Source organism: Loxodonta africana, chromosome 1, assembly GCF_030014295.1.
Source record: "Loxodonta africana isolate mLoxAfr1 chromosome 1, mLoxAfr1.hap2, whole genome shotgun sequence".
NCBI lineage: Eukaryota > Metazoa > Chordata > Mammalia > Proboscidea > Elephantidae > Loxodonta > Loxodonta africana.
The window spans coordinates 46319582-46333019 of NC_087342.1; the positions used below are offsets into that span (position 1 = coordinate 46319582).

The 13438-nt window shown below is 46.8% G+C and overlaps 1 protein-coding gene across 1 annotated transcript in view; it reads right to left on the reverse strand.

Moving 5' to 3' along the window:
* The window catches only part of F13A1 (coagulation factor XIII A chain), a 235395-nt gene that overhangs the window by 32352 nt on the left and 189605 nt on the right, over positions 1-13438 (reverse strand). The window contains exons 12-13 of the mRNA XM_003417863.4: positions 7407-7694; positions 331-491 (exon numbers count right to left, since the gene is read on the reverse strand). Of these exons, the coding sequence (XP_003417911.1) occupies positions 331-491; positions 7407-7694 (449 nt within the window). The remainder of the gene's footprint in view (positions 1-330; positions 492-7406; positions 7695-13438) is intronic.

Here is a 13438-nt window from a genome sequence, read left to right on the forward strand (position 1 = left end):
TAGGCAGTGCATCCGTCACACGCTCTGCTTGGCCCACTTTATTCTGAGACACTGAGAGTTCTAAGTCTCTGCATTTATCACACATCTTTATCTTCCTCCACAAGTGTTTATACCCACAGGTTATATTTGTATCTGCAGCCACATCTATATATTTAAATCTGGAGAAGAGAGAAGAGTGTTATATGTGCGTGTCTATATAAAGGCTGGTTTGCTTCTTTCAAAGAACAGGAGGATCCTGGATCTGTTTTTCAGAACAGAACACTCACTTTTCTCACGTTCACTAAGCCTGGATACCTAATCCACAGCCTTGTCTGTGATGCAAACACTGACCTTGATGATGACCTTGGGGATTGTTAGCACAATGGACTTCTGCTTGGCCAGGATATCCTGGGTCTCGTTGACACGGGCTGTGACGAAGAAGTGCAGGGAGGCCTGTTCCAACAGCTGGCCCATGTACTCGCCGGCTCTGACCAGCACCTCCTCCTTCTTGACTGGCAGGGGGAGAAACAATACACCAGCCATCAAGACCTGAAATGGGATCTATCTTATTTTCCCCCCAAGTTCTGCCCTCTTTCCCACATTCACACAGCAGCATCCAGGGACAAAGCAAAGGTGAGGGGCGAATAGAACAGAGTCAATTGGGGACAAGCTCTCCTGCTTCTTTGTCAATGAAAGAAGGTGCTGGAAACTTAATATTCAGTAAAGCCTTGCTAGAAAAGATGTGTCAAACTTTCAGAACAAAGCTTTTGGTGTTGTAAAATAGAATGCCACCACAAACCAAAAAAACAGCTGCTGTCAAGTTGTATCCAACTCAGGGCGACCCCATGTGTGTCAGAGTAGAACCATGCTCCATAGCGTTTTCAATGGCTGATTTTTTAGAAGTACATCACCAGGCCTTTCTTCCAAGGCACCTCTGGGGGGGTTCAAACTGCCAACATTTCAGTTAGTAGTCCAGCACTTAACCGTTTGCACCACCCAGAGATTCACAAAGATGTTTAATATTGAGGAGCCAGGAGTTTTTAACTGTAGCTGCTTGGACTTGGGCAGAGGGCAACCCCACGAGGGCAGATGAGGAGTAGCCAAGGGCACTCAGGTGTTGCTGACCTCTTAGAATAAGCAGCATTTCACCCAGCCACGGAGCATACTTGGGGGCACAGCTGCGAACTATGGCAGCCTTATCCTTGCAGCCACCACGTTTTCTCCCCAGCTTTTTCTGTACCTCCCTGCATCACGTTTTTTCTGTTTAAGAGAAAGAAGCTGTTGAAACCAGCTTTCATCAGAAACAGTCAGCCCTCTCCTCTCCCTGTCCTATTTGCAGCTCAAAACAAGATACTTGTGCCAAATGCTTGTTTCTGCAGATCACTGGTGCTGCTTTTTAGGTATTGGGGACAATGGGCCAGTGAGGGAGTGGCCCTGGCTCCCTTCCAATCACCATCTGGGCTGAGGACTGGGGGGCAGGGGATTCTCGCTTGTGGCTTGGCCACTGCGATGAGGCTCTGGCTGCCCTGCCTGCTTTCTCTCTCCTACTTCCTATAGCTCATGATTCTAAAGTGCAAAGGGCAGTCCTTGGCCAGGCCTCTGCACGGTGCAGCAGGGCTGCCACCTGGGCAGAGCCAGGCTGCTGATGATGCAGTGGCAGCCGCAGCCCAGGATGGGGGGCAATGACTCGCTCCTCCATCCTCAGCACAGAGCACAGCCTCTATAAACATCTCCACCTCTTCCCTGTCCAATTCAGGGCTTCTGCCAAAGATCCCTCCTTCAGCTCCTCTGTGGAAGTTATCAAAGGAAACAGCTCTCCTGGCTGTCAGTTTAAAAGGCAGAGAGAAGCCCGTATTAGCCCTGCAGACTGAGCACCAGGCCCCTATCAATGATGGAACACTGTGCTTGGGGGAGCGTAGGGTGGTGCTCTTGGGGGGTGGTGACCCACCAGGACTCACCTTGGCTCCCAACCAAGGGTGTGTCAGGCCATCTATGACCCGTGGCTGGGGCTCTTAGACCCTGGGGTTGGTCTATGGTGACGTACCCTAGGCCCTGAGGACCAGGAGACCAGGGAGGCCTGGGCAGCACCTGACTGCAAAGACTCACCACAAATGAGCAGATGCCATGAGTGCCTCCAGCCCTCTAATAATGGAGTAGTTCTCCAACTCGATCCACATTACAATCGCCCACGGACACCGAGGAACCTGCTGTGCAAGATTCTATCCCAGACCAATCCAATCAGAGTCCTTAAGGTTAGGGCCCAGGCAAGAGTATTTTAAAAATGTTCACCAAGTTCTAATGTGCAGCCAGGGCCAAGAAGCACTACACCAGCAACCAGGTGAACGCCACAGAACCAGTCCTGCCCAAAGCCTCAGTCTAAGTGGAAAACGGAGGCTCTAGGTGGTGCAAATGGTTAACCTGCTTGGCTGCTAACTGAAAGGTTGGAGGTTCGAGTCCACCTAGAGATGCCTCAGAAGAAAGGTCCAGTCATGTGCTTCCAAAAAATCAGCCACTGAAAACCCTATGGAGCACAGTTCTATGCTGAAACACACGGGGTCGCCATGAGTTGGAATCAAGTGAACGGCGACTGGTTAAGTGGAAGGCATGGGCCTTTCCATCTCAGACCTCGCTACTCCAAGCCTGCAGTCCCCAGAGCAGCAGCACTATCATCTTCTGGAAGCTCATCAGAAGTGCAGGCTCCATAACCCCTCCCAGCCCTGCTGACTCATGCTCTGCACTTTAGTAAGATCCTCAGATGATGCTTGCTGAAGTCTGAGAGTTTTTGAGCTGTAGGTGGTTCTGGCAGCAGATGGAGTGGAGTTAGGGCAGAGTTAGGGAGGAGTTAGGATGGTCTCAGTTTTAAAACTGAAAGTCCTGGTAACCCCCTTGATCCCCGGCAAACCAGAATGGGTGATTGCCCAACACAGTGGTTGTCAACTGGATGCGAATTTGCCCCTACCAGGGAACATGTGGCAATATCTGGAGACATATTTGATTGTCACTATTGGGGGTGTGTGCTACTGGAACCTAGTGAGTAGAGGCCAGGGCTGGTTCTCAACATCCTTATAAACAAAGGATGCCTCAACAAAGAAGTACCCCATCCAAAATGCTGGTAGTGCAATGGTTGAGGAGCCCTGTCCTAGGCTAGGAGGAGTTATTAAAATGCATTGTTTCATCCTAGACAAGTGCTAAAGAACTGGCCTGATTCCTGGGGCAGTTCTGTTCTATTCAGAATGTTTTGAAGCTATGACCTTGTCTTGACCTTGACCCCCAAATTCTGGCTTTTTGAATGACCCACTCATTTTGCTTTTTTTGGATCTGACCCTGGTCCCTGCTTTCTCCACAGCTCCCCTAGCAATTAGTTGTCCCCATGAACGAGGCTATGGCTCCAAGTGGAGGACGATCTGGGCTGAGCATATGTGGCCTGTTTTCACTTGGCCCCAGATTGGGCCTGATGGAGTAGCAGAGTGACAGGCTTTGAAGAACATGCATTTTGCCTCTAGCTCCCTCTAAAAAAAAACACTAGCTACGATAATTAAAAAAAAAAAATAGAGGACTTCCTTTGGCTATTTCTAGAGGCGTATATTTGACCACTGGAAACCCTGGTAGCGTAGTGGTTAAGTGCTACGGCTGCTAACCAAAGGGTCAGCAGTTTGAATCTGCCAGGCGCTCCTTGGGGGCAGTTCTACTCTATCCTATAGGGTCGCTATGAGTCAGAATCGACTCGACGGCACTGGGTTTGGTTTTTGGTTTTTTTATATTTGACCACTAGGTTCCTTTAGGCTGGTGGGATGTGCCTGCTCTCTTCCTACCAGTCTTTAGAGAGGTTCTCGCTGCCTTCACAATCTCAGCAACAGGACTTCTTTATTCTTTGAGATAGCAAATCCCCAAGATCATAGAACTAAAGAAACTGGGCTGTGCTTCAGAGCCCAAGAGAACAGTGTTCCTGAAATAGTATGTTATGTAAGTGCTGTGTTTTGCCACTGAACAAGAAATTGTTCTAGATAAAGTTTATTAAACGTGGCAAGAGAAAGAAGAATAGATTTTCACTATGTGAGTGGTGGAGCTGGGATGCTGCCAACATCATTTACGGTGTCTGGGGAAAGCCAGGGGAGACACAGACTGGAGCTGCCTCATCTCTTCCAAAAAGCAAAGAAAACTAAATATATCCAAGTGGAAATGATAGCACCTTTGAAGGTACTGGAAGGTTTAAGTTATTCAAATCTTCCAGCTGACTCCAGCCCACACATTCCCTTTAATCATCAATCTGGAAAGTATGCCTTCAATTCTCCTTGGAAAACTTTCTTTTTAATAGGGCCACCCAGAAATGTATATCTTTGACCTGCTTGATCAAGGTCTGGAATTATGTTTCTTTCTGCAATGTACACAGCAGTTTACTGCATATGATTAATGCTGTTACCTGCAGGATAAAGCACAGAAGTCTGCTGTTCCCTTCAAGGTATACAGGACAAGCTCTTGGGATGAGCTCAGTGGGTGGGAACTGTGTTAATACTGAGCCAGGCTTAGGTTTGGCCAGCTGTTCCCAGATACATGACTGAGAGGGATAACAGACCATGCTGCTCTGTCCCACTGCGGCAGTGCTGGTTCAGGGGGAGAATTCTCACTTCCCTTGCAGGAAGCTCTTTCAGTGCCTGACCAATGAACCTCATGCGCAGCCCCCACCCGTCTTCACTGGAAGCTTGCCAGTTGCTATGATGCTGCGCAGGTTTTGAGGGAGCTCCAATGACTACCCACCCAACTTGGAAATACAGTCAAAATCCTTACAAGAACCTACAATTCTTCACATGGTTTGCATCTGGCACTGTCCCCCTTGCCGCCTCGGCTCCAGGTCTCCTTGCCGATCATTGAACACGTCAGACATACTCTTGCCTTAGGGCCTTTGCACTTATGGTTTCCTCTGATATCCACAGGGTTCACTCTGCCCTCTGTCAGGTCTCTGTTAAAGGTCACTCTATTAGAGAGGTTTTACCTGACCACCCCTGCCCCCCAGCACTCTTATCCTCCTTAACCGGCTTCATTTTTTCCATTGGACTTAGCACCATCAACACACGATACACTCACTGCGTGGGTGTTTATCGTCTGGTACCCCTCTGGACTGTAAACTCCACGAGTGCAGGGACTTCTGTTTTATTTGTTGCTATGTCTCCAGCACAAAACAGTACCTGGACTTGCAAAGCATTAAATAAAGGTCTGGGGAATGACGCAACAACCGTGGGACGTAAGGTAGCGTCATCTCCATTTGCAGAGGAGGATTTTGTGCTCAGATGGCGAAAGTTACTTGCTGAGGGCCACACAGCTAGGACGTGGCACAGTCACAAGGAATACCCAGATTTGTCTGATTCCAAAGCTCAGGCTCTCTACGCCCCATGTGTCTAACTGTTCTACAAAATGATGACAGCTGATCTCCTCTTGAGTCCTTAATACTGACTCTTCTTTTCTGTAAGTATTATCTTTCCTACCCCTAGGGAGGAAACCCTGGTGGCATAGTAGTTAAGAGCTACGGCTGCTAACCAAAAGGTCGGCAGTTTGAATCCATCAGCTGGCTCCTCCTTGGAAACTCTACGGGGCAGTTCTATTCTGTCCTGCAGGATCGCTATGAGTCGGAATTGACTTGACAGCAACTTTAAAAAAAATTTTTTTTACCCCCAGGGATAGGAAAGGTGCTAAATTTTCCAGTTTCCAAAGAAAGTATCAGGGTGATTTAATTATTACCTTCATTACTGAATCCAGGAAGATTTACTTCCTTCAGTTTTGGTTTGGTTTCTTGGAATTAGGATTTCAGGAATAGTTCCCCATTTTTCTGGGAATACCAAATCCAGAAAGCTTAAGAACAATCGATAACATATGATTCGGTTATCCCAGGGGTGCCTATTAGTCTTGCTTGTCTCTGCTTTGTAAAAATTGTTATTTGTAGACTTTTTTTTTTCTTTTTGAGTCCACCAATGAAGCAGAGCCACATGCCAGATCAACAGAAACCCAATGTCTTGAAAGTGTTCACCCTTCCCGACCTGCTTGATCTAACTTGACATGTTCTGGCTGTAGCCCAGGTTCTTCCACCTGACTTTCTGCCAGTTGTATGACCAGCTGTGGTGCCCACCAATACTAGTACCCCAGGGAATGCAATTAGTCAAACTGCAATCCCAAAGGCAGGCTTCAGTGTTTTGATCCCAATATTGCTTCAAATATTCTGAATTTTTATAGTGAAAAGAGTCCTTGGAAGGGGATGTATGCAAGGGAGGCTGGAAGAAACCAAGGATGAGAAAAAGGCACCAGGAGCAATGGCAGAGGGAGCCAAGTCCTTTACAGCTCTGGGACAGCACACCCTCTGAATCTGTTCTCCTCTCCCAACATCTGGCTCTGTCCTGGCCCTACATTTTCAGACACATCATTTTTAAGAAACAAAGAAGGAGCCTGTATGCAGAGCCTACTTCTCCCTTTGTTATGGATTGAATTGTGTCCCTCCCACCCCCACCCCTCCACAAAGACATACTGAAGTCCTAACCTCTGTACCTGTGAATGTGACCTTGTTTGGAAATAGGGTCTTTGAAGATGCTATTGATTAAATTAACATGAGGTCATACTGGAGTAGGGCGGGTCCTAATCTCATCTCAGTAGCCTTGCAAAAGAGAAGAGACACAGAGAGACAGACAGAGGAAAAAGGACCCTGTGAAAATGCACGTGTACTCCAAGGAATGCCTGGGGCCACCAGAAGCTGACAGAGACAAGAAAGTCTTCCTCTAGAGCCTCTGGAGGGAGCATGGTCCTACCAACACTCTGAAATCGTACTCCCAGCCTCCACACTGTGAGACAACGATTTTCCGTTCTTATAAGCCACCCACTTTCTGATACTTTGTTAAGGCAGCCATAAAAAATTAACATACCCTGTCTTCTAAATGGTCAATCAAAACACACACTGCCTTCTGGGCAGCCCCCCAAAGCCTTTCCTAACTCGAGAGAGAGGAACCCCCAGGAAGCCTGCTTTCTGAGATGGGTCCTGCAGACCAGAGCTTCATAAACTTTCCTGTGTGGGTGGATGCCCGGGGGAGCTTGTTAAAATGCAGATTCCCAGTCAGCAGGCCTGGGGAGCAGCCTCCCATGGGATGCTGACACTTCAGCTGTTCTGATTACTTTGAGTAGCAAGATTTTAAGATACATTTAGTTTTCACAAGTTACCTGGGGCTCTAGGCTTTGAGCATTTCAGTGTTTGCCTCCATACTTGGGACTTAAAGACAAAAGTTGAGGCTTTTCTAGAATAGGTGGGTTCTCCCATAAATGAGTTCACTATCCTTAGCTCTGGGGGAGAACTTTCACTTTGACAGAATGTTATTGGGGCAGGGGGAGGTCATCCCCGAGGTCACAGGGAATCAGTTGAGAAGTTCTGGAGAGAACCACACCCTTTAACTTACAGGATAAAGGCTCCAGCACCACATCAAATGTCTCCTTCTTGAATTCGACCTTGGCGACACCGGTGTAGAAGGTGATGTTGCCCGAGAGATAGGCTGAGATGGTGTAACGGTTGGGGCTGTTGTTCTGAAAGGTGATGGTAATTTTGAAGTCTTTCCCCAGCACAGCATTTTCCACTCCAAAGTTCATGTCAACCTTGGACCGTGGTTTCAGGATGCCTTCTGTGTTGATGCGTTTTTTAGCTCCATACATCAGGGCAGTTTCTAGGGCCAGCCTCTCTTCTTCTTGACCTAAGATGAATCCAGAGAGAGTGACAAGAGCAGATGAGACCCATTAATGAGAAAGGAGCATTAATAAGCTCATGCTGCATGCTGGGCTCTGAGCCATGCCTCATTGGGCCCACAGCTTCCCTTTGAGTAGACGTTACTATTCCCACATTATAAATGCTGCAAAACCGGCTTCCAAGAGTCAGTGACCTGCCCAGGTCATGGAGTTAGTAAGTGGTGGTGCTGGGCTCTACCCAGAGAGGCTGTTGCTCTAAGGGCTTTATCTCCAATGCTACTGTTTTAGGGTCCAACAGGCATAACAGGCAAAATCTAACTCTTCTTGAACTGTGGGGCCAATGTGCTTCCCTCTATGTGGTTAGGATTTTGGGATCTCTAGGTGTAGATTTTGGAACTCGTCCTACCTTCTGCAATGTGTATTTTCTCCTGTTCATGACCATCCCTTCAAACTCCTTGACCCCTCCCCAAACAAGACCTGTCTTCCACTTGGGGCTGCCCCAAAAGCTCCTTGTTGAGCTGACTCCAGGTAGCTCCTGCCCTCTGCCTCCACCCTCCTCTGTGCTGTTTGCCCCACAACACTCAGATCTAGGCAGCTGCCATTGAGCTGACTCTAACTCATGGTGACCCCATGTCTGTCAGAGTAGAACTGTGCTCCATAGGGTTTTCAGTGGCTGATTTTTCAGTAGACAGCCAGCATTTCTTCTGTGGTGCATCTGAGTGGTTAGGAACCTCCAACCTTTCAGTTAGGAGCCAAACAAGTTAACCACTGGCACCACTCAGGGATTCCTACTCAGATCTGGCAAGGTGATGACAGAAGTCCCTGCAACAAGGGCTCTCAGGTCAAATCCCCTCGGGGAATATGCATTCTCTAGCGCTGCTCCCTGGATTTCCACAAACTTCATTAGCCTACCCAAAGTTCTGTGATTAAGCCCTACAGCAAAGAGACTTGCTTACTTTTCTTAAACCCATGATTTCCAGAACTCTGTTGACAGTTGACGCAGAACAGAGTTTTTGGAGGAACTATTGGCACCTGGCTGTGCACTAAAGTTTCAGTGCAGTTTAAGACATGTGTGCTGCTTTGAGGAAAATGTCTGTGTAGGTTTTCCAAGGTGGTAGTGGTGGAGATGAAGGGAGAGGGAGGAGGAGAAGGGCTAAGTGCTGGAAAAAGAAAAAGATAGCTTTGTTCAGGCAAGGAAGTGGGAAATGCAAGGCAGGCCTGGTAGCTTGCTGCCCAGATGCTGACAGACTAGGTAACGCTCTTTACCAAGCTCAGGTCTTGGAGGTGTAGAAGGACAGTAGCTGTTCTCTTTTCCACCCTAAATATCACTGAGCATATCTTAATGCATTGAGGATGGTAAAGACAAGGGCACATTTTTTGGCTTATAAAAACTAGTCAGGGAAATAGCAAAAAAACCCAAAAAACAAAAAAAACACTTTATGCTTATAATTATGCTGATTTTAAGATAGTGGCTTCCATGTTGCCTAGTTAATAATGAAAGGCAATGGAGACTAAGAATATCATCGGGAGCTAACTATGTGGTAAGTGCTTGCTGTCCCCTATGTCAATTAATCCTCACGACTACCCTGCACAGCAGGCACTGCTACTCGGTGGGCCCTGTTGTGGCCATCACTTTCCTTCCGTGTAAAATGAGGGGGCCTACCTCCAGGGTTGTTAGAGAGGATTTGTGCAGATTGCCTGGGCATAAATCCAAAACCAAACCTGTTGCTGTTGAGTTCATTCCGACTCACAGCGACCCTATAGGACAGAGTAGAACTGCCCCATGAGGTTTCTAAGGAGTGCATGGTAGATTTGAACTGCCAACCTTTTGGCTAGCAGCTGTAGCTCTTAGCCACTATGCCACCAGGGCTCTACGTGGGCATAGTAGATGCAAATAAATGGAGGCTCCTATTCCTCTGCAATGGTGGAGACAATGCCAGCAGGTGTTGCAAACAAACATGAATGTGTGTGTGTGCATGTGCGTGTGTGTGTGTGTGCATTAACTATTTTTCTGTTGTCAAGACTGCAAGAATGTGTCGGAAACAACTGGTCTAGTTCTACCATTGGCGACAGCACATACTTACAGATCAATAGGAGTGAGATAACAACAAAGGGAAGGAGGGCCTACAAAAATAAAAGGGCCATGAAATATTTTAGCAGAAATCATTTGGCAAAAGAGCTTAGCGAGAGAGAGCATTAACGATCGCTGGTTTGGATGGGGGCCAAATGTGGGTTCAGACAGAGTGCGGGGCAAACTCCAGCAGCAGGATCAGAGAGGGGCTACTTTAGGTGAGGAGCTGAGATGGTGGGAAGTCTCTGGGTGATACAAATGGGTAACATGCTCGCTGCTAACTGAGAGCTTGGCAGTTCTAGTCAACCCAGAGTCACCTTGGAAGAAAGGCCTGGTAATCTACTTCTGAAAAAATCAGCCGCTGGAAACCCTATGGAGCACAGTTCTCCTCTGACACACATGGGGACAACCCGAATCCTGGTCCTCTCCTCTCATCACTAGCACATCACCTGATTTTTTTTTCCTTTTCACAGTACTTGTCACACCACACTGTGTGGCAGTATACTGCCCCCACCCCCCACAGAAATAAGCACTATGAGAACAGGGACGTCGTCTGTCTCATTCACCTCTGTGTCTCCTGGACCCAGGTCCCACCTGACAGAGGCTCTGACTGTCTGAGGTCTGGAGAAGCACTTTGCTTTCAGACAGAGACAGATCATTTGCCTTTGTGTTGTTATTAGTGGCTGTCAAGTCAATCTCCAACTCAGGGCGACACCACACACAATGGAATAAAACACTGCCCAATCTTGTGCCATCCCCACGATCAGTTGCAGATCAGACTGTTGTTTATTCGTAGGGTTTTCATCAGCTTAATTTCAGAAGTAGATCGCCAGGTCCTCTTCTGAGGAGACTCTGGGTGGATTTGAACCGCCACCCTTTCAGATATCAGCCGAGTGCATGCTACATACCTGGTACAATTAAATTCTCAGAAGTAATCATGGAATAGAGGGAGGGGATGAATATGAGAAATATTTCAGAGGAAAAATTTAGAGAATTTGCTGATGGACTCTGTGTAAGGAATAAGGAAAAGAGGAGGACTAGGCCAACTCTCAAATTGCTAAATTTGTGTGGATTGTGGTTTTCTTCACTAGGATAGGGATTGCAGGAGAAATAGATCTAGGATAGGGGAGGGAGGGGAGAGTAGGTGACATTTGGGACAGGGTGAGTTTTAGATTTCTGTGTTGGGTTTAAAAGTGAAGTCTGGGCTGAAGACGTGGACTCGGGGTGACAGCACATGTGTGAGAGTGAACAACAGCTATGGAGAAAGAACAAAAAGTGGTGGAAATATCCAGTGATTGAATTCTAGGATGAAGGAACAGTGAGAAGGTGGGTAAAGAAAGGCAAGCTTAGAGCCGCAGAAAGAGATAGAAGAAAGAGTCAGGTAAGTGGGGTTAGAACCAGGAGAAAGTGGTATCATAGACACAAAGAGAAGAGAGAACTTCAAGAAAGGGAAGTGGACAATAGCATTGAGAGGTGTTGAAAGGTCAAATAAGATAAAGTCCGAAATGCATTTGTTCTGTTTGGTGATCAAGTAGTCACTTGCAGCCTTGAGAAGAACAGGTTCAAGGACATGGTGGTAGCAAAAACTAAATAACAGCATGGAATGAATGGTAAAGGAAGGCAATAGGACATCATCCCTAGTCTAGGCAACCATTCCAAGATGGCTGGCTGTGGAGGAAAGAAGAGAGAAGGAAGAGGCAACATTTGGTGGGAAATATATTGCTGAAAGGTTTTTGCTTTTTTTTTTAATATAAAAGGTTTTTGAGCACATTTGAATGCTAGTGGGAAGGACGCAATAGAAAAGATGAGGCCCCAAGGTTGGAAGACACTCAAAAGATGACTGGGGAAGAGCTGCCTCCTCAAAGTAGAATTGACCTTAATGACGTGGATGGAGTAAAGCTTTTGAGACCTTCATTTGCTGATGTGGCATGGCTCAAAATGAGAAGAAACAGCTGCAAACATCCATTAATAATTGGAGCGTGGAATGTACAAAAACACAAGAGACAGGGAATAATTGATGGAGAAAATCAAGACAGGTGCTTTGCTACAGGAAAAATTTGAAGAATTCTGGTTTTCAAAACTTTATAGTTTCTTAATCTTATATTTTGAAGAAAGTTATAAAATGAATTAAGTTTTAGTTAGTTGAAGTGAAAAGTGACCTCTCCATAATTTAATTAAAATAGTTGATCTCTATATTGATAATCATTTCTTTTCTATGTTTTCACTCATGTCCATGTTCTAGTGGCCACACAGCATTTGTGGATTGGAGAAATTGTTTGGGAAACTCAGTAGTGTGAACCAGGGTGGCAACTCTACAGTCATGAATGTTGCTGACCCTTTCCTTTCTGCCCAATGCAGACATCAATAATCAATTACCCTTTCCCACCATATTCAGATGCAGCCTCAGCATCCTTCTCAAAGTAGCATGCCACTAAGTCATTGCCAAAGCTAGAATGTGAAACGTATATGCCAACCTGAGTAAAAGGCTAATTAACCACTTGAGATCAAACTCCAGCCCCAGAAGCAGAGTACACTGAATCTTACAGTTATCTGAGAATTGAAGGGTTCCTGGTTAGGCCAGGAGACTCTGTGTGGTGCAAACAGTTAATGTGCTTGGCTGCTAACTGAAAGCGTGGCAGTTCCAGTCCACTTAGGGGCGCTTCAGGATAAAGTCATGGCAATGTACTTCTAAAAGGTCACATCACTGAAAACCCTATGGAGCACAGTTCTACTCTGACACGCATGGGGTGGCCATAAGTTGGAATATACTTGACAACAACCTGTTTTACTGGTGGTTGAGCCAGACCACTGCACCGTCCTTCTTCTGGAGCCTAGTCTTCTTGGAGGTCTGGTCATCAGATGCCTTCCTCATTTGAAATTGGCACATTTTTTATGTTTTAATCTGCTGCCCATCCCTGGCCAAGCTTGACTTCTCTTTCGTGAACCAGTGTGTGGTCCTTCCTCTCTTGGCATCTGACCCTGTCCCATTTTTAATTTGGCCTTCGCTGGCACCTCCTCAGCTGACAGCTCATAGCAACTGAGCTCTGCTACGTGGTTTAGACAAGACATTTGGTGGCTTAGTCAGCTCGCCTACTGCTTCTCCTAGCTCCCTGTACGCTTGCCTTTTGTTCATTACACTATTTAGGACTTCTTCCAAGTAGGAGAATTCATACTGCAATACCTGCCTTGCCATCTTTCCCTTGAGAATCCTTCCCCATGCTTCACCTGGCCAATCCCTATTTTTCCTTTGGTCTCACTGAACCCATCATTAAATTCCTCCAGAAGTCCTTCCCTGGTCCATCCTGGAATGGGTACCCCTTCTCTGTGCACCTGTAGCATCTGCACCGCCTGGCCATAGTACTTGTCACACAGCAAGGTCACCGCTTGTCTTCCTGGTTGTCTCTCCGGCTAGATGGGAAGGCAGGGGCTATGACTATCTCTCATCCCTAGACAGTGCTTGGAGTATACCAGTTACCAGTTGCGGCCGAGCTGACACCAACTCATGGTGACCCCATGTGTGCCAGAGTAGAACTGTGCTCTACAGGGTTTTTAAATGACTGATTTTTTGGAAGTAGATCACCAGGAAATTTCTTCAGAGACACCTCTGGGTGGACCTACACCTCCAACCTTTTGGATAGCATCTGAGTGTGTTAACCATTTGCACTACCCAGGGATTCCTAC